Raw genomic sequence first — 21,400 nt, 5'->3', positions numbered from 1 at the left:
TTTAAATGGAATTACTGAAATCAATCTACTTTTTCATGATATTCTAATTTTATGACCAGCACCTGTAGAGAGAAACCCCCATTCACGCACACACTCACCTAAGGAGAATTTAGAGAAGTCTGGAGTATCCGGAGAGAACCCACGCATGCACAGGGAGAACATGCAAACTCCATGCAGAAAGACCCCAGGCCGGGAATCGAACCCGGAACCTTTCTGCTGCAAGGCAGCAGTGCGCCACTGAGCAGCCTAATGATTTTGAATTACAAATTGATCACACAGTAACATGGTCGTTTTCTAAAAGAGTACCATTTTAATACACTATGAGGATTTAAAAGAAAACAAAATGTATAAAAAAGATGAAAGATTGAAAAAATGTCAACTGGATGTTGAAATCTGGTAAAAATAAAATAAGTAGAAAAAAGGTTTCCAACATGGCAGCAAGAAAAAGAAAATTATTTACACTGCAGGTACTTTTTATCTAACCTGACTCCGCAGATGGATTTGTTCCGCATATCCATCTGGAAACCTTCCGTTGAAGTAATTTTGGGAAGGGGCGAAAATACTGGTTAGCTGATTGGCCTATGTTGGTGATAGACGGGCCAAATAAACCAATCAGATCAACGAAGCATATGACGTAACAGAGCAACGACGAAGAGGAGCCAATTGATAGATCAAACTCTTGCCCAAACCAGTCGGGAGAAGAGCAAAAACATCTTTTCCTCTGAGAAAAGCCTCCAGAGCAGTGTTTTGCTCTTCTTTCAGTGAAGAAATACTCTGTAATTCCGATAAAACTTGCTCGATAGCCACGCTAACGCTAGTTTCATCGGCTGAAGCCGCCATGTTCTTTAGACTGAACTGTCGCGCTTCTCGTTGCGTCACACCTCAACCCGCCTCAAAGCCAACGCTGATTGGACGTTCGTTTGCTGAAAGGCTCCAAATTTTCTTTAACGGAGAGTCTCCAGACTGATCTGAGAGTGAAACCTTGAAAGTTCGGGAGATCAGGATGGTCTCACAAGGCTACTTTTTATCCTATTATGCTGTGGAATTGTAAGGCAACTATTCCATTAAAGAAAAGCAGAAAAACTGCTAAAAAAATTGTATTTTTTATTTTTCATCTTTTGGTAAAAACATTTGTGCCACTGTCATCTTAAATCAAAATCTTTAGACGCCCTTGTGGAAGACGTCTGGGTTAAATCCACACAGTAATGGTTCATCAAACTGAAAATCAATGTTCTTCTTGATAAAATCCATTCTGCATGTTTTCATTAGGTGCCAATAGATAAAGACAACATTGAGGAATGTAAAGAAACAGGATAAAGATGAGGCATTCAAATGTAGTCAATCAACAGTAGCTAAGATACATTCAAATGAACAAAAACAACAAAGCAATATACAGATTTTTTTTTCATCACAACAAAAAACCCTGATGATCAAAGTTTGGTTACATGTTTCTTTACATTATCATTAGATTACAGCTTAAATAACTTTTAAATCAGCATCGTTTCAAACTTTATACATATAAATGAAGTGTAATGAGATTCGTCTTTACATGTTTAAGAAATAAAAATAATAAAACATCTTAACATTGATGTAGAACATAAAAAAAATAAACATATCAGAGCAATAAAGTGTAGAAAGTCTGACATTCAGGTTTGCTTCAGGGAGAAATATGTAAATCAGAGCCCAGATGATTCACAGCTGCATTTTCCAACAAATCCTGCGGGATATTTTTCCCGTTCCTCATCACCTCCTCCACACTGATCAAGTAATTTCACTTTCTCAGAGGCTAAAGAACATGGGAGAGTTCACTGTTACTCATGTGTGCAGTTTCAGAATTAAAATTCATGGTCGACTGAGGTTAAAAAGGTGCGCAGTTATGACATCACTGCACCCAGAGCTGTCGGAGGTTTAAGTTTCTGACCCTAAAGAAATCAGGGAGGTTAAAGGCCGGAAACCTAAACACATTAGAGAAAAACAGATACACGAAGTCTGCTATAATCCAATATTTACCGTAACCTTTCCTTATGCTTTCATGCTCAGTCCGAAAAATACGTCAAAGTCACACAGACAGGAACAACTTTAAATAGCATAAAGAAGGTCGTCTTTGTTTTTTATTCTATAAAAAGTGTCTGATTTAGTGTGAACATCTTATCTGTCAACATAAACCAAACCCATAAATTCAGTCAGAGCTACTATCAAACAGAACTTCACTACTTTCGGATTATAAAAACAACAAAAAAAGTGTTTGGGAATACCAGAGCAGGTTTTCCAACGTGAACTACAGTGGTGAGGATAATCCAGACTGAATGATGCGTTAAAAAGTGCCCCAAATTTGGCACAGCATTGCAAACTTTACTTAATAAAACTGAATCAGCATCTCCCTGGTTTACTGTAAGACCTTGTTATGGATGACTTTTTAATGTGAGAAAGGTTATTTCTTTTATTTCATAATTGTTTCTGCTCACTACCGACTCCAGTGATGGGAATAACCACATCTGCAGTCTGTCGAAGCAAGTCCAAGGGGAGCTTTCAGATTCATTCCTGTTTCTTGTAAAAAAAAAAACTTGTTCTGCCTGTAAACGGTAGAATTTGGCTCACAGACTGAACTGTCTCTCACTGTGAGTTACTTTGGAATATGACCCATCGCTCTCATTTCAGTTGGAAACTAAAATTAATTTCATGCCTGTTCTTCACAACCAGATCTGCCACGCCACTAGTTTATGAATCATCGAAGTGACCGATGGTATAAAGTCTGGAGCAAGTACAAAACAAAAACCCTATAAAAACAAACGTACAGTAGATCTTCACAGCACATGTAAATCAACAAATAGCTAAATCTGACAGAAACAAACTTATAATTTCATAAGAAACCAAAACCTAACCGTTGAGATATTAAAACATCAGTTTAAAAAAGAAAAGAAAACAAAAAAAATGGAGAAGGACGGTGCCTTGTGGTCCCACTATTGATTGAACATCATGGTTACACTCACAGAGTGAATCAAACAGATATTTTCAGCCACTTTCCTCTGGTATTTGATCTACATCAGGAGCAACTACAGCGCAGCTTCAGGATGATTCCTCAGGTCTTCTCAGTCAGAGTTTTTGGCAGAGTAAATCCAGCTCTTTTTGTGCTTCTTCATCCTTAATAAAAGAATATAGCATAATATCAATATGAAAGAAGACAGAATATTATTTCATCAATATTTGTTATTCATACATCAGATTATCTTTTATTTTGTAATGCTTTTATACACAATACATTTTAAAATATATTCTCGATTAATTCCATATTCATACATAATTTTAAAAATGTACTATATATAAAAGTATACATTTATATATTGCATTTTATAAAAATTTTTGCACAATGGTAGTAAAAAGAATTCAGATTCTGCACTTCGAGGCCACGAGCTCAAGCATGCCAACATTGGTCCAAAACTGTACAATGAAAAGTGTAACGGTAGAAGAGTGTAGTTTAAAAAAAAAAAAAAAAAAATTTTTTTTTTTTTTTTTTTTACATGATGGTTATATTAGAGGACTATGCTTTTATTTTGAAAGGGGTACGTAAAACCGGAAGTTAGCTTAACACAAAACGGGTCCGTAAAACCGGAAGTTAGCTTAACACAAAACGGGTCCGTAAAACCGGAAGTTAGTTTAACACAAAACGGGTCCGTAAAACCGGAAGTTAGCAAGAAAACGTTGGAAGAGAAACTGATTAAAGGACCACGGAAAGTCATATAATAGTAAAGTTTAAAGCATCAGTCAATTGAGGAACAAGGTTTGTGTTAATTAGAAAATGTTTAATACAGAAAAGTTACCAATGTAATGAGGTAAGCATGGTGTACTAAATTGTAATTGTAAATTGTTTGTAGCTCTTACGTTGGTCTGAGGCACGGATGGTTCAAATAAACCTTTCAACCACCACTTCTGGCCTTTTCTAATTGCACTGGATGCTACAAAAAGTATACATGGTTTTTAAACACCTTTTTTATAAATAAAAATAGTACATTATTTATTCAGATTATCATACTCTGATACCCCTAAATGATATCCAATGCAATCTATTGCCTTCAGAGATCAACCAATGGGCAGATAAAGTCCAGGTGTGTAATTATTGCAGTTATTGTTTTCTCTTAAGCCAAAAAATTAGACTAGTTATTGTAACTAATGTCCTGATATAGATAATCAAAAAATCTGCAATTTGTTTGAGGATTTTGGATAGCTCTGCTAGAGCAGCATCCGTGTCTGTGGGGCTGACGTCCAATCAGATCCAAATATTGTCAAAAACAATGAAATTTGTTTCTAAATGACTTTTTATCATCTGTTTTATCGTCACTGCAAAAACCACTAGATGATGAAAGTTTAAAGGGTAAAGTAAACGTCCAATGACGTAGACCTCAACACGGCCGTCACATGTTGGAGTATCAGCCTGGTGAACTTTGCCTCATCTTCCCCCTCTCTCTAATCTTGTTTCCTACTTTTGATATAATAGGAAAAAAAAGTAATTAAAGCCTAAAAATAATCTTAAAAACAAACAAAAAAACTCAAGTGTGAATCGTCTGTCCCCAAACGTTTTGACTTGGATTAAAAATGTTTCTGTGATGAGAAACAAACCAACAACCAAAGCAAAGCCCAAAAGCTTGAATTACAAACTGAGGCAGCAGCATCAGGCTGTGGTTCTAAGCAGGGAATGAGAAGCTGGGAAGAGTTAACAGGATAATAAAAAGAGCTAAAGGAAGAACGGTCCTGAAAGAAAACCTGTCAAACTGCAAAAACCTTGAGCCCTGCAGCAGGATAATGGCTGAAAACATACATTCACAGCTACAGTGGCATGGTTTAGATTAAGCATGCGTCAAACTCAAGGCCTGCGGGCAAAATCCAACCCGTCACAGCAATTCATCCGTCCTTCAAGAGCCAAAACAGGCACATCATGTAATAAAGTAGAGGCATGTTCTTTCAAAGAGCACAAACTAAAAAATAAATAAATAAATAAATGGAAGTAAAGTTCTTATCAGAAAACAGTGAGTAAAAAAAAAAAAAAAATGAAATTAAAAATTGTGTTTACAAAGCTACACCTGGCCCTTTTAAAGAATGGATGATTTTAAAGTGGCCAAAGATTAAAATGAGTTGGACTCCCAAAGTGGCCTGGTATCCAGACCTGAATAGAATAAAAAATCTTTAACAAAATTCCTGTTGAAAGTCACCTAAACTGGCTGTTTGAGCCACTCAGCAAAGAAGAATGGGTGAAAATATAAGTGTCTATGAATTAAGCAGGCAGAAACAAAACCTAAAGGACCTGCAGCTCTGGCTTATGGAAGAGGATTAGGGCCACTGAAAAAAAATAAAAAGTTAACAGATTTTTAAATCTTATTTCAGTTTAACATGGGGAAAAAAAGTCAGAATTCTGACTTTTTTTTCTCAGAATTCTGACTTTAATCTCAGAGTTCTGACTTTTTTCTCAGAATTCTGACCTTAAACTCAGAATTCTGACTTTTTTTTCCTCAGAATTCCGACTTTTTTTCTCAGAATTCTGACCTTAATCTCAGAATTCTGACTTTTTTTTCCTCAGAATTCTGACTTTTTTCTCAATTGTGGCTTTTTTTCCGAATTCTGACTTTAATCTCAGAATTTTGGATCTTAATGTAGATGGGCACCATGAAGGAAGAGATATTGAAGAACTCAGCTTCACTGACAAAGATGTGAGTTGTTGAGGTGGCCAGTGACACATTGGTGGAAAATGACGGAATTAGGCAACTTTTTACGTGCCCGAGGGGTCCCCTCATTAATGGAGGAGCAGAAGGTCATTAAAACAAGAGAGCTAGTCTCTAATACAGACATGGCTATGGCTTGATGCTAACATGTTTGTTAGCTGTCAGAATTCTGAGATTAAAGTCAGAATTCTGAGAAAAAAAAGTCAGAATTCTGACTTTTTTCCTATATTGAACTGAAAAAAAAATTTAAAAATGAGTTCACTTTTTTTTTTTTTTTTTTCTCAGTGGCGCTAATCCTCTTCCGTACTGTCTGCAGGAAAAGGTGCTCGTACAAATGCACGAGGGCTGGATAAAAAAGCATGCCAAACATTACATATTATATTTGTAAAGAAGAAAATATGAAAAAAACGTGTATTGATTTGAAAGTGCAGTCGTTTTTCATCACAAGTTTTCTTTATCTGACTGAATATTTTGCAGCTGTCAGCATCTACCTCTTTGGATACGGTGTTCATGGAAGATGCTGCTTCACACATCTTCCTGGCCTTATAATTGTCCCCCAATGCTTTGTAACACTGCAGCAGAGAAGAGAAGACACAGTAAAGGCCATTTTGGTCCCACTTTAAAGACGAGACCTATAACTAACCCATACTGACCTTAGCCAGGAACACATAGTTCAGCTTTGAGTAGGCGGGATGAATCTCTTCAACCTGCATTAAATAGGAATACAAGAATTTTTTTTATTTTAGAAGCAGTGAAGTTGTTCAGCAGCAAAACAGCATTTTTTTCGCAGTTTTACTACGGTTAGCTTCATCTGACTAAAGATGCTGAACATACAAAGAAGTAACCCGCCCCACCCTGACCCCACCTTCTCTAAACAAACCAGTGCTTGAATCATCATTGATTTATGAGAGAATCTGAATGGTGAACGTGCACTTTTAAGCAATCTGTGAACTTTTAATTCAGCTCCTAATCTCGCACCTCTTTTATTGTTTTTTTTTTGTTTTTTTTTCAGTTATAGGAATCATCTGTTCTAAAGTAGATGTACTCTAAATCTTCCGGCATGTTGTAGCAAGAGCCACTTCACCTAAACTGAAGGGCGAGACACCAGAAAGAAGCACGCTCAGGAATATTGGCCAGAAGCTAGAGTATTTTCTCTTCTGTATAAACAGTTGAAATGTTGGAACAAGGAGAATGCCTCTATGAAAAAAAAAACACAGATTGTTCTTTAAAAACTAAGCACAGAAGCGACCTGGGGGCACGTTTTTACTCAGGAATCTGCGGTAAAATGCGTTTTATAATCAGAGCTCCCTCAAGAAAGCATCCAAACGGTACTGAAAAATAATAACTTATCCTAATTAAGAAGCATTTGAAACAACACAGGTGCAACTTTATCACCTTTATGACATTTTTAAAGCCTCATAAAGGCTCCCTTGCATGATAACTTGTCAAGCAATTTTACTATGTATATAAAAACATGGTTAGCTCATCGAATTGCTTGTTTTTATAACATAATGCGCACCTTCAGAAAATTCCTCATTGCATCTTCAATCGTGGCACTTGGAGGTTCTCCAAATAGCGTTGTTGCAACCTTCCTCTCAATCCAAGACAACTGAGCAACCTGGAGAAAGATCAGTTAAGTTTAAAAGACAACTCTATCCATGGATTTGATACTAGCATCATAAAGGATAGGTAAATCAAGATACATCTGTTTCTTTAAGCATTTCTGGTAAAGATGTGTAAGAAATGTCTTTCTTTCTGTGGCACCATGTAAAAATAATTGAAAGAAATCAAGTTTTTAATCTAAGTACATTTATTCATTGCAGGAATATTCCTATAACTGATTGATTTATTGACCTTTATTGATCTCACAGTGGAGAAATTTATTTTTTACATCAGCTCAAAAAGTCAAGGGAGAAGAAGAAGGTGCTAAAGGAAGAAAAATTAGCATGGGATATATATACAATATTTACAGTGTGCCCACATACGACAGCTTTTTAAAATTTTTTTTATAGTAGGCAGATAAGGTATTCATTAATAGAAAAACATCCCAAAAAAATAAACAATATAAAATAGAGAAAGTAGGAAAGGAAAACTCAGAACCGACGTAACAGGCTGCTGCATGCACAGCGCCATCTTGAAAACTCCTTGTGTGACTCCAAAATAAATGTAAATGTTCCCCCCCCCCTTACATTTAATCATTTTTATGATATCCTGTAACGGTGTACTCCACCTTATCCTCACTCAGAATAATAGAGTTTAAAACGGCTACAGCTGGACCTCTGTTGGACAAGGAAAGTGAAGAGGATGGATGGATGGTCAAGTATTTAAAAAAAAATTTTCATTTTAGGTAACAGAAGTGAAGAGTGGCCAGATCTTCATAACAGCTATTAGAGAGTTTATTCATGTTAGAAACACGTCTTTCCTGTCCTACCATGAAAATGAAAATATAGAAGTTTGCTAAAAAAGATCTGACATTTAAACCCTGAACTGTCTGCTTTGATCAAACGAGACTAAAACAGCCATTCTGCCTAAAAGATGAGAAATGTTAGATGAGCTGTTAAATAAATCATGAATCTAGTTAGTTGTGTGTTTATGTCCCCATTTATAGTTTAAATTAGCAACCGTTTGCTTTTAATATCCCTTTATAATAAAGTTGGATTGAACAGGAACAAATACTGTATGTGGTTTGAAACAAGGGAAAAAATACCTCACATCCTTAAGTAAGGAGGAGGAGCTGTGATGCTATGGGCCTATATTTTTCCCCCAAAGATTTTGGAAAACTAGAACTAAATAATAAAAAAAAAAAAATGGAGGACATGCCCCTAAACTCTGGATGATGAAGAGGAGATTACATGCATTCCTAAACCAAAAGGAGGGTTGTGCAAAATATTATCTACAAGAGCTGGAATGAGTGTTTTGGTAAAAACCAGTTTTTTTATTTCAATGCAAATTCTTTTACTTAAACCAACAGATTTTTCTAAAAATATTGGTTTTCATATTATAATTAAATATATATTTTTTCATTACCATTCTGAAGAATTTCTAAGAGAAACAGGCCTTTGTGTCACATCGGATTTATACCCCAACAGAAGGTCTTGATTAACCATGAAAAAGTTTCTCCACATGTTAACTAAGTCATTCTGGAAAACAGCTCAGTATGAAAAAAAAACATATATATCTGATGAGACATTATTGCCAAATATAACAACAATGACTGTGCCTGAAAGACATAGCGTGATGACCATAAAAACAGGCTTTATCAGAATCAAAAACAACCAGCAGAACGGAAACGAAAAGGAGAAAGAAAAGAAACAGGATGAAGCTATCATTCTGTGCAAATCACAGAGGGAAAAACAAATCCCTAAGAGAGCCTAAACAGTGGCAATGAGGGGAGGGGACCATGGTGGGTTAGCATGGGGAGGGGGGGGACACCGGAGCAGGACAACAGAAATTTTTAAATTCTGTCTTTCTGGGCTCAGAATGGAGCGAAAAAAGGAGGCATCACATACGGCGTAGCACCAGCGGCCAAGCAGGTAGTAAGACAGGGGGTCCTGCGGCTTCAGCTCGATGGCTTTATCCAGATGATCCTGGGAGAGGAGACAGAAACAGACCGTTTTCACTGTTGATTCATGATCCAGCTGCTGTTTTTACTGCCTTCTGTCCTGACCTGATCTGTCCTGCTTCACCAACCCACAAGTATTTCATAAACACCTCTCACACACGCAAACCTGTTGGAGCTGTGCACCCCTGCTGTCACAGACCCTCCCTTCCCCTTTTCCTCTCCCTGGCTCTTTGAGGAGCTTTTTTCCCCCCCTTTCTTTATCCAATCTGCCCTCTCCAGTTCCCTATCTCTCGCTCATTCACCTGTCAAGAGCTCTGTAGGTACACAGTGTTTGGCAAAGCTGCTGACAAAAGATAAAATGCTACGTGCTGTTGTTCCATGCTTCTGCTTATGTAAGCTGCTGTCTGTAGGAGGGGCTTCGCACCTTAAGGGATAAAAGCATAATTTCCTGCTCCTTTTCAAGAAAGATGACAGTTGGTGTATTATACATATTCTGTTTACACTCCGTTGAAGTATTCAAATCTTTTTCCTCAGTAATATTTTGGCACTTGACAACAATAAACTTCAATATAGTCAACAATACTTCTTCAATATATAGTCGGCCTCAGCAGATGGCCGCTTACATAGTCTGATTCTGCTGGAGATTTCTTCCTGTTAAAAGGGAGTTTTTCCCTCTCCACTGTCGCTACAAGCATGCTTAGTGTGTGGGATTGCATTCGAGTCAATAAGTCGATGCAATCACCTGGTTTTGGTCTTAGATAGAAAACTTTGAATCAATTTGACTGTATGATGTGTCGAACTGTAAAGTGCCTTGAAATGACATGTTATGTGAATTGATGCTATATAAATAAACTGAATTGAATTGAGTATATTGTATTAGGGTTTTTAGGCACAGAGTAGAGCAGAATACTGAAGTTCTTTTTCTTTTTTCAACGTTGGTATCTGTATTTAAAGTTTTTTTTCCAGCTGGCACCCCTAAATAAAATCTGCTATCCTCAAAAGTAAGTTTTTCTTCCAGGACGGACCTACATTAACTTCATTAATCTGAATAAAAGGATCCCCACATCATGATGCTGCCACCAACATGTATCACTATGAGGGGGTAAAGATAAAATGTGGTGTTAGTTTTCCAACAAGCCTTCACATTACTGCATCCTTCACCTGTCCGCCAATCTTTCCCTAATATTATCTTAAAAATCTCTGAGGAGCAGCTGTCTTATAATTACTCACATGATGACTCAATTTAATAGTAAGAAGGCTTTTTAAGAGCCAAATACATTCTGGCTTTTATTTAGCGGCCAAAGCCGCAAATGTTAAAAGTACTGCACCCACATACAGAGACTGGCAAACACAAAACTTACACAAATACATGAAACACATGCAAAAGGAAAATGCTGCAAAGGAGATAAAATAAAGAGCAGCAATAATGCTGCAAATACAAAACCTGTTGAAAGAATAAATGGTGCTAACAGAATAACACACAATACACATGCAAAGTAAAATTGCTGCACCAAGGATCTGCAAACTGGCTTTGCATAATGCTCCTGACCACTAGGGGGAGACAATCTAGGACTGCAAACAACAATTATCTTGCTAATTGATTAATCTGTGGATTATTTTTTTCTCTTAATCGATTAATAATCAGATTGTAAAAGGTACCTTAAAGGAGATTTTATAAGGAATTTAAACCAGTTGAAGCTAAATTCATGCCACTTAAGGGGTTCTTGACAGAGCTCTTTCACAGTTTAAAAAAAAAAGGTTTTTATTTAAAGGTTTTTATATTTCCTCTAGTCTCCCTCTAGTGGTCTGGAGCTTTTGCGTTATTCTGAGCTAGTTTAGAGCTTTCCTTAACTTGGAGTTATTTTTACTAGTTGCAGCATTTTTACCTTCCATGTATTATGTGTTTGTATGCAAGAATCATTTCTGTGTATGCAGGGTGTTTACATTTACCTCTCTCGATGTTCTGTGATTGCAGCATTTCTCATTTGCATGTGTTTTGGGTATTCATATAAATTCTGTCATCTAAATTTTTTATTTGTAGTGCATTTATGCATTTTGCAGTATGTTTGTACCTCTCGGCCACTGTGAAAAGGGGAACAAAAAAAAAACACCCAACAACAAATGCATACAATGGATTCAAGAATCTTATCTGCATAACAATATTTCAAACACCATCCATTCTTTCAGTGCGGAAGAGGATTAGGGCCACTGGGAAAAAAAAAAAAAAGTTAACTGATTTTTAAATTTTATTTCAGTTTAATATGGGAAAAATGTCAGAATTCTGACTCTTTTCTCAGAATTCTGACTTTAATCTCAGAATTCTGACTTTTTTCCTCAGAATTCTGACAGCTAACAAACATGTTAGCATCAAGCCATAGCCATGTCTGTTTTAGAGACTAGGGCTCTGTTCGAAAACCTAGGACGGGTCCTCCAAGGACGCGGTCTACCTAGACTGGATCCTTCGAAGTCCTTGAAAATAAGGAGACCGGAAGAGTTTTGGCTGTAAATTCGACCAGGTCTACCCTTTGGCGGGTTTTACCGTGTATGCTCTGTTGCTTAGCAACCGTGAACGTTGACACACAAAGCAGGAAAAGAATGAATACAGAAGTTTTCAAAACTGTTTATTTATTTATTTTTTATTGTGAAGTGAACAAAGACTACACTCACAAGAATCCAGAGTGGAATAAAGGTTCCAACCACCGGGAGCAGGAACAAATAAAATCAAATGTAATGATAGAAACCTTAGTCAGTTAAATAACCTGCTGCTGTCATTCTGCACATCTCTGATGTTGCTGCTATTTTCAAATATCCATTACTGTAAAAATGTCCATAGCTGCATATTGGTTATTTATTCTCCAGTTTTATATTGTTAAAGCACTTTACAGAATTATATTGTTTATATTTTAACTCTTCCCTATTATGTTATTCTTATACATTTTTCTAAGGTCCACATTTGTGTGACCACTTTCAATAATCTTTCTGCTGCTGTAAATTTTCTCATTGTGGGAAAATAAAGGGATTTTCTATTCTATTCTATAAAAGGGGTAGAAAGATATAAGTAAATCTAAACAATATATTTACAAAAAATATATCTGCAAAATCTCTAATATTCAACAACAAAAAATACAAAGTTAAGCATATTGTGCAAAATAGCAATAAAAAGATAAAAATCCTATCAGATTTATAGTCCCCACCCTGCAAATATATTAGTATCTGTCCTTAAATTACAGCCAAACCCATTTACACAGTAACAGATTAAAACCTTTAGATAGACCAAACATTACTGCCACATATCTGACTCAGTAACCATTAAAACAACTATTTTCATTCATTTCAGACGGAACTATTCACAGAGTTGTATTATATTAAACTGAACTTCCAATTTTCACCACTGTTCGGCGCCAAGTAACCTTTCCTCTGATCACAGCTTGCTTGGTCTCGCAATGAATCCTGGGATATCCAAGAATACCGAGGATACATCGGACCCGTCCTTCAAATCGGGCAAAAAGAAGGACGCATTTTAAGGCCGCATAACGAGGACTCTTGGAATCCGACCAGACCTCGGCGCCGCGCTATGACGTAATCGGCCTTCGAATCCGGTCTTCTAAGGATGCGTCCTAGGTTTTCGAACAGAGACTAGCTCTCTTGTTTTAATGACCTTCTGCTCCTCCATTAATGAGGGGACCCCTCGGGCACGTAAAAAGTTGCCTTATTCCGTCATTTTCCACCAATGTGTCACTGGCCCTCTCAAACAACTCACATCTTTGTCAGTGAAGCTGAGTGCTCCACATCTCTTCCTTCATGGTGCCCATCTACATTAAGATCCAGAATTCTGAGATTAAAGTCAGAATTCTGAGAAAAAAGTCAGAATTCTGAGATTAAACAGATTTTTCCCATGTTAAACTGAAATAAAATGTAAAAATCAGTTAACGTCTTAATCCTCTTCCATTCTTTCTTTTCTCACTATAGGCATTTTTTTTTGTTCTATCAAATAAAGCTCTATAAAAAAAAAGAACTTCTTAATGGCTATAAATAATGTGAAAAAATTAAAAACTATTAAATTAATGAATAGGATACTTCAGGTGTACACTACCTTAAAGATATAACCGTTCTTTATCTTGTTTTGGATTGTATCATACTCTGCCATGATTCCACACATGATGGCGTACCTGTGAAGACAGAATAATACAATTAAGAAATCAGCTGTTTAAGCTGCCGTTTATTCCAAATAAGGTGTTAAACACCACAAGAAGAAAATAAGAAAACTAAATATTACAAACAAAATAAGACTTAAAACTGAAACGATATGTGTTGCTCCTTAAATTATTCATATAATCTTTTATGGGGAAGCTTCTACTGAACGTCCAGATTCTTTTTTTACCCCCCAACATCTGACACACCCATTCAGTTTTTATTTTTAAGACTAAAAGTAAATTTGACCAACAATGCTGCAACCACATTTTCCAAATATCCAACTTAGAGGCATGTAGCTTTACAATATAGGGATTCAGTTTAATTTTATTTGCTTAACAGCCGTACAGAGTATTCGTCTACGTCGTCTATTTATAATTTTGCCCTTATTCAAAAAACTATTTCACAGATTTAGCAGAACTGATCACTGCATCAACCAGTGGAAATGCAGACAGGCTAGAGGAAACGCATTAATCTTCAACAATGGTTAATGAGCTTCCTTCAACAGTAAGGATTTTGCAAATATATATTTAACTGCTGTTAATTACAATAAATATACTGTTTAGGACTAACTCTGATTTTCCAGACAGTTCCCTTCCTTTTCCATTGCATAATGTCTGAACAACTCTCCATGAGCTGCAGCATCCGAGCCACTGGAAGAAACACACCTGGTGAAAGCATTAAGGGACGTCCATTCAATAGGCCAAATATAGAGATACGGAGCGTAAAAACATATGACACTTAAAATATTACATCCTGGAAGGATGGGACATCCGAGGCATTCCTTTCTGACTGAACTACTGACGCACGCCAATATTATGATGAGATGGTTAGGAATAATCAGCAACTCCTAATAACAGACATCCGTCATTAAGAGCCGGGACATGTAGAGATATTCGTCAGCAGCTCTGCCTTCAAGCTTTTTCCTCTGACTCATAAATGATCACAAAAAAAAGAAAATAGAACCCACCGAACTAGTTACTAGATAAGATTAGAAGCATTAATCTGCCTAAACTGAAGCTGCTGGTTTTCTATTAAACACTGCCTTACTGAATAAACAGATGGAGGGGAAGCTAAGGATCATTTCAGATTTGATGAAAGCTAAAAGCTCGTTGGGGAAAAGCGCAGCTTCTGAAAAAGACAAATCGCTTACAACATGAATGATGAGGTACGGTACGGTCGTATCCAGAGGAATGACATGACTTGGACCTGAGTCAGAATGGAGTCATTCATTTTATAATAAGTCTATCAAAAATGTTCAGAGACTTGTGAATTACACTTTTACACTAATGAGTCGGGATTTGAACTGGAATTCAACATGAACACCAAAAATATACAATTTTAAAAATGCATATCATTTGAAAAGTGTCCATCAATACTTTGTGTCACTCACCCCACAATAATAAATGTTATTTTTGGGGGGACTTATAAATTTACAAACTACTAATTAAAAAGCTAACCTGAATTGAAAAACAGGATTAAAGACAAAGATCTTTGACATTTGAAGCAGCATAAAGAATGGAGAATAGACTTTATTTAAATTGGTCCTAATACCAAATGTTCATAAGCATGCCTTGTTCAAAATAGACATGTAAGGACTTGAAATTCAATTTCATACTCGGGACTTGCTTTGAGGGTTACCTGTCATGACTTCAGACACATCAACAAAACCCTTCTGAACGACTTGACTGACTCTCCTTGATTCCTGACTCTGAAGTTGAGGATAAAGATTTTAGTCTTGAAAACTACAAAATTATGACTCCATCACACTGCTTCGCCATATCATATTAAACACTGCAGTGCAGAAAAACTGGATGTTTGCCCCTGATTTCATCTCTAATTTGAACACTAGTTGACCTGTATACTTTGTATAACTAGTTGTCCACATTTATATATATTAGGGAAGGAACGGTTTATGAAAACCGTCCGAACCGTTTGGTTCGACTGTCTCGGTTCGGTTTGCGTGTGTTGCGTTCGGTTCATGCGCTGCTCCTTTTTCCTCATAGGCGAAGCGTGTACACTCCAGAGCAGAAGGTGGCAGTACTGCGACCAAAGCCAACCACCAGTAGTAAACAAGAAGAAGAAGAAGAAGCAGCTTAGCCGGGTGTAGCAGAAAAAAATCAGTTGTTGTGGAGAATTGTGTGGGTATGGCGAGTGGGAAAGAACAGGAGTTGGAAGACGCGCCAGCAGCACTTTATAGGTCTGCTGTATGGGACCACTTTGCATTTAGAGTGACCTACGATGACGGCGGAAAGAAAGTGGTGGATAAAAACAGTGTGCAAGCACTGTGCAACACGTTTTGTTTATGCTAACAGCAACACGTCCAACATATCAGGCTAACAATCAACATATACCGACATAAACCGTGAATCGAACCGAGGATTTTGTTAACCGTTCCACCCCTAATGTGTGTGTGTGTGTGTATATATATATATATATATATATATATATATATATATATATATATATATATATATATATATATATATATATATATATATTAGTGGTAGACCATTATCGGCATTAATATGCTGCATTAATTTGGAGATTAAGAAATTTCGCCATTAATCTATTCTCAAACTTGGGTTGGGAGCTGGGTCTATACTAAAGATGACTTTCATCTTGATATTGTAGCACGTTTCCCAACAGGTATGTTTCTCACACTGCAACCAAGGTTCAGTTGCGAAGCTCTTTATTTACGCAATACAAAAACATTCCAAAAAAGTTAAAAACAATCCACTGGACCTTCTTTCCAAGTTTTAAGACGTTTCGCTTCCCATCCAGGAAGCTTTCTCAATTCAAAATGTAAAAATTAGCGTTTAGTTCCAAGTTTTACAGAGTAACCCAAACAAAGCCATGTTTTTGACTTTGAAAACATGCAAATTGAACCAGTTAACCTGCAATCCTGTCTATACCTCTGAAAGGTAGGTGTCGTTAGGGACATTGTTGGCCCGGCTGACCAGGAGAGATTTTTTGGTCCCCTGCATAGTGATGGGGATTTAGATGAGCGATAGAGTTGATAGGAAGAAAATATGACAAAATAAAAGATAATTTAACCCAAAACTCAGCAACAACTTAAGGCAGACAATTTCCCAACTTCTTTAACACACTGAGGTGAACTAGGGGAACCACCATGCATCAAATAAACATCAAGGTTACCATTAGTATTCCAACTTAATGGAAGATCTACAACAATGAGACAAATTCTACCTCAAATGACCCAGAAAGGCAAACATCAACAGATTAACTGTGGGCTACAGTGAATAAAATGACGTGTTTATTTTCTTAAGGCAGCACAGGATGAACCCACACAGCCACTGGCTGGTGCTCCGTGAGTTTACAACATCACAACAGAGATACTATATGTTACCAGCAGCGCGGCCTTGCTTCCAATAAAAACAGAGAGCTGGATATAAAGGTTTTAAACAGATCCGTCTCCTCTAATTAAATCATAACATAGTTTTATCCTAGGCCTCAATGTGTTAATCCTGGTTTCTGCTCTTTGTATACAAGTAGCTTAAAATCCCTATAAGTACTGAGCTTTTATTTAGCAACATTATTTTACCTTCTAAACTGTAGCTAAAGATAAAATTTCCATCAAGAAATGTATTAAATTTAGATCTAATATAATTTCAAAAAGAAGTGATAGATAAAAGTATTTTCAACTGGATAAATCCCAAGTTAACATACAGAGGGTACGGAGAGTATTGAGACCCCGGAGCGGCAGCCTAGTGGTTAGGGTATAGGGCTTTGAATCTTCAGGTAAAAAAAAAAAAAATCTCATTCTTTGTTTCATTGCAGCCATTTGCTAATATCAAAAAAGTAAATTTTATTTCTCAATGTACACTCAGCACCAAATATTGACAGAAAAAAACAAACAAAAACATAAATGTAGAAATTTTTGCGAACTTATTAAAAAAGAAAGACTGATACATCACATCGTCATAAGTATTCAGACCCTTTGCGCTGACACATTTAACCCACATGCTGTCCATTTCTTCTGATCCTTCATTGGAGTCCAGCTTTGCTTAATTACACTGACTGGACTTGATTAGAAAGGCACACACCTGTCTATATTAGACCTTCCAGCTCACAGTGCATGTCAGAGCAAACGAGAATCGAAGGTCGAAGGAACTGCCCAAGGAGCTCAGAGACAGAACTGTAGCAAGATCTGGTCAAGGCTACAAAAGAATTTCTGCAGCACTCAAGGTTCCTAAGGGCACAGTGGCCTCCATAATCCCTAAATGGAAAAAGTTTGGGACAACCAGGACTCTTTTCAGACCTGGCCGTCAGGCCAAACTGAGCAATCTTGGGAGAAGAGCCTTGGTGACCGAGGTAAAGAAGAATCACTGTGACTGAGCTCCACAGATGCAGTAGGAAGACGGGAGAAAGTCAACTATTACTGCAGCCCTCTATCAGTCAGGGCAGAGTGGTGGGACAGAAGCCTCTCCTCAGTGTAAGACTAGGGGTGGAACGGTTCACAAAATCCACGGTTCGGTTCACGGTTTTGTGGTCACGGTTTTCGGTTTGGTTCGGTATATGTTGATTGTTACCCCGAAATCCCATAAAGATTAATGAAATTAATGAAAAAATCCCAAAAAATTAATGAATTGTAAGTGTTTTTAATGATCCGCGGAAACCCAGGATCATTTCCGCGTGTTTCGCTGCTTTGAATTTTATCATCTCATGCATGCCCTCTACGATCTCCAAGGAACTCAGCAGAGGCTTTAGGCTTTGCTTTGTGCAGGCGGTCTGGAGCGCAGCGGGGCAGAGTGGAGCGCTGACGGAGTATGTGGGATTTGGGGGTTAGCATGTTACTTGGTTGTGTTGCTGTTAGCATAAACAAAACATGTTGCACAATGCTTGCACACTGTTGCACTTTTATCCACAACGTTCTTTCCGCCGTCATCGTAGGTCACTCTAAATGCAAAGTGGTCCCATTCAGCAGACCTATAAAGTGCTGCTGGCGCATCTTCCAACTCCTGTTCTTTCCCGCTCGCCATACCTACACAATTCTCCACAACAACTGATTTTTTTCTGCTACAATGCTTTGCTTCTTCTTGTTTACTACTGGTGGTTGGCTTTGGTCGCAGTACCGCCACTTTCTGCTCTGGAGTGTACACGCTTCGCCTATGAGAAAAAGGAGCAGCGCATGAACCGAATGCATCACACGCAAACCGAACAGAGGCAGTCGAACCGAACGGTTCGGACGGTTTTCATAAACCGTTCCATCCCTACGTAAGACATATAGAAGCCTGCATAGAGTCTGCCAAAAAACACAAGAAGGACTCCCAGACTAAGAGAATGAAGATTCCCTGGTCTGATGAGGCCAAGATTGAACTTTCTGGCATTAATTCTAAGAGGTATGAGGAGAAAACCAGACACTGCTCATCACCTGTCCAATAGAATCCCAACAGTGAAACATGGTGGTGGCAGCATCATGCTATGGGGATGTTTTTCAGCTGCAGGGACAGGACGACTGGTTGCAATTAAAGGAAAGATGAATGTGACCAAGTACAGAGATATCCTGGAAGAAAACCTTTTCCAAAGAGCTCAGGACCTCAGACTGTGCCACGATTCACCTCCCAACAAGACAATGACCCTCAGCACACAGCTAAAATAACGAAGGCCTGGCTTGGCAAAAACTCAGTCACCATTCCTAAGTGGCCCAGCCAGAGCCCTGACCTAAACCCAATTGGTCATCTCTGGAGAGACCTGAAAATGGCTGTCCAGTAACCCTCACCATCCAGCCTGACCGAACTGGAGAATATCTGCAAAGAAGAATGGCACAGGATCCCCAAATCAAGGTGGGAAAAACTTGTTGCATCATCTTAATACTGAGCAAAGGGTCTGAATACTTATGATGATGTGATATTTCAATTTAAATTTTGTTTCTGTCAAGATGGGGTGCTGATTGTACATTAATGAGAAATAAATTAATTCATTTTAGCAAATGGCTTTAATGAAACAAAGAGTGAAAAATGTAAAGGTGTTGAATACTTTCTGTACAAACTGTATATTTGAAGAAAGCTTTATCAGGTGGTCATAGTTTTCTTTAATGGTTTTATCAAAATAAAATCATCCGTTTGTCTAATCTGTAGCAATTTATTGTCACCACTCATAAAAACATTACCGGTAATACCAAATTATAAGAAACTGTCTCCATGTCCTGATAAAAATGTTATTTCAAAAGCTTTTTGATTTGCATATATACATTTTATTTTAATAACAAAAAAAAAAAAAGATCATAACTATAGAGCGGATGTAAAGAAAACCTTTCTCTGATTACCCTAAATAAAATCCAACACCACCAGCGAGTAAACAGAGTTAACTTGTATGTACTTTAAATTCAGTTTAAATCCAGCTGTACTTTGAAGGCTTTAAATTTTTGCTGCAGATTTTGAAACACCTAGCCGGTGCCGATTGAACACATCGTCAGTGAAGGACCCAGGGTCATAGGGTGTTTCGGGTCTTTGATCTTCAGACACCCTCGTCTGGGCAACCCAATCGGGGTTGATCAGGCCCCAGTTTGTGTTCAAGCAGCGCGCTACTCCACGCGTCTCCCCTCTTCATCCACAGCCAACTTGAGGCTCTTTCAGCGGCCTCACTGATGTTTCTGGTGGCTCTTCTCTCAAGCAACAATCTGATGCCAAGGAGCCTGAATGCCCGACGCACGGTCTGACTGAGGAAGCCTCTGCAGTCCACTTCTATTTGCTCACAGTGGGCCCTCCATCCACGGCATCTGCATGCCTCAATCAGCTCAAGATACTTTGCCTTCTTCCTTTCATGAGCCTCCTCCATCCTGTCTTCCCAGGGGACTGTAAGCTCCAGTAACACGACTTGCTTAGTCGAGTCAGATGTTAAGACTAGATCTGGTCTAAGTAACGTCCTTGCAATGTGCTCTGGGAACTTTAGCTGCCTTCCGAGGTCCACATGCAACTGCCAATCCCGAGCCATGGCTAGCAGTCGAGATGTGCCCTTACCTGGTCTCTCAGGTTTCTCCCCTGCCCTGACAAAGAAGATATTGTTCCTCAAAGGGGACTGGTGCTTTGACTCCAGGATTCCAGTGCAGATGGTGTCTGCTACTGCCTTTAACACCTGGTTATGGCGCAACGTTTACCTTCCCTCTCCCAGTGCTTTAGGGCAGCAGCGCAGGATGTGCTCCAGGGAACCATCTGCCGGGCACAGAGGGCATGTTGGTGCTTCTGTAAGGCCCCAGGTATAAAGGTTAGATGGACTTGGAAGGACATCATACCCTGAATGGATCAGGAACTTAAGTCTTGCTTGTTCATACTTCTGTAGTTCTGTCCAGGTGATGTTCCGGGCGGACGCATGGTTCCAATTGGACCAAGCTCCTTGCTGGCGCATTGCCACCATCCTACTTTGGCGTTCCTCCTCCACCTCTGCACGAATCTCTCCCTGTATCATCTGTCATCGCTCTTGTCCTCGGGCTTGGTCGTAGCGTGGCTTTGTATGGCTATCTAGACCGGCTCGTCCAACTGCCAGAGAGCCAACTAAGTCGCCATGTCTCAGTCTTGCTTCTGCTTGGTTGACTGCCTGTTGTGCTCGCCATTTCCTCCCAGTTCTGACTGTGATGCCGGCAGAAGAGACTCTGGCGTCAGCAGAGTCTCTGTAAAGCAAAACCTTTAAGGCTTTAAATTTTTGCTGCAGAACATTGGCCAAAAAAAATCAAAAAGACCAAGGAAGACAGCGGTCAGGTCAGGAAAAAAATTGTGGAAAATTAACATATAAATACAAATTATATACTTTTGCCATTGGGCCCTCAGACCAGTAGCAGTGAATACTTGACTAATTAAAATACGACCAATGCTACGATTGTGCTTTAATTCATAAAAAAACATTTAAGTTTGAGGCTTTTATGTTTGAGTCCAAACATTAAAAAAAAATTCAAGTGGAATGAAATCATCACAAGATG

At 38.2% G+C, this 21,400-nt stretch overlaps 1 protein-coding gene across 3 annotated transcripts in view; it reads right to left on the bottom strand.

The window, feature by feature from the left end:
* Positions 1 to 1,087: 1,087 nt before the first annotated feature.
* The window catches only part of LOC119782926 (regulator of microtubule dynamics protein 2), a 57,435-nt gene continuing 37,122 nt past the window's right edge, over positions 1,088 to 21,400 (bottom strand). For 2 of the 3 annotated variants that reach the window (XM_038284138.1, XM_038284137.1), the window contains exons 6-11: positions 13,367 to 13,442; positions 9,221 to 9,298; positions 7,231 to 7,329; positions 6,365 to 6,418; positions 6,203 to 6,283; positions 1,088 to 3,141 (exon numbers count right to left, since the gene is read on the bottom strand). In XM_038284138.1, the coding sequence (XP_038140066.1) occupies positions 3,094 to 3,141; positions 6,203 to 6,283; positions 6,365 to 6,418; positions 7,231 to 7,329; positions 9,221 to 9,298; positions 13,367 to 13,442 (436 nt within the window). In that variant the 3' untranslated portion in view covers positions 1,088 to 3,093. Of the gene's footprint in view, positions 3,142 to 4,396; positions 4,478 to 6,202; positions 6,284 to 6,364; positions 6,419 to 7,230; positions 7,330 to 9,220; positions 9,299 to 13,366; positions 13,443 to 21,400 lie in introns of all 3 variants that reach the window. The other variant, XR_005280726.1, reaches the window with a different exon arrangement.

Source organism: Cyprinodon tularosa, unplaced genomic scaffold, assembly GCF_016077235.1.
Source record: "Cyprinodon tularosa strain WSP-4 unplaced genomic scaffold, ASM1607723v1 ctg199, whole genome shotgun sequence".
NCBI lineage: Eukaryota > Metazoa > Chordata > Actinopteri > Cyprinodontiformes > Cyprinodontidae > Cyprinodon > Cyprinodon tularosa.
Note: the sequence above shows the minus strand (reverse complement) of the source record. Positions and strands in the feature narration are given on the sequence as shown.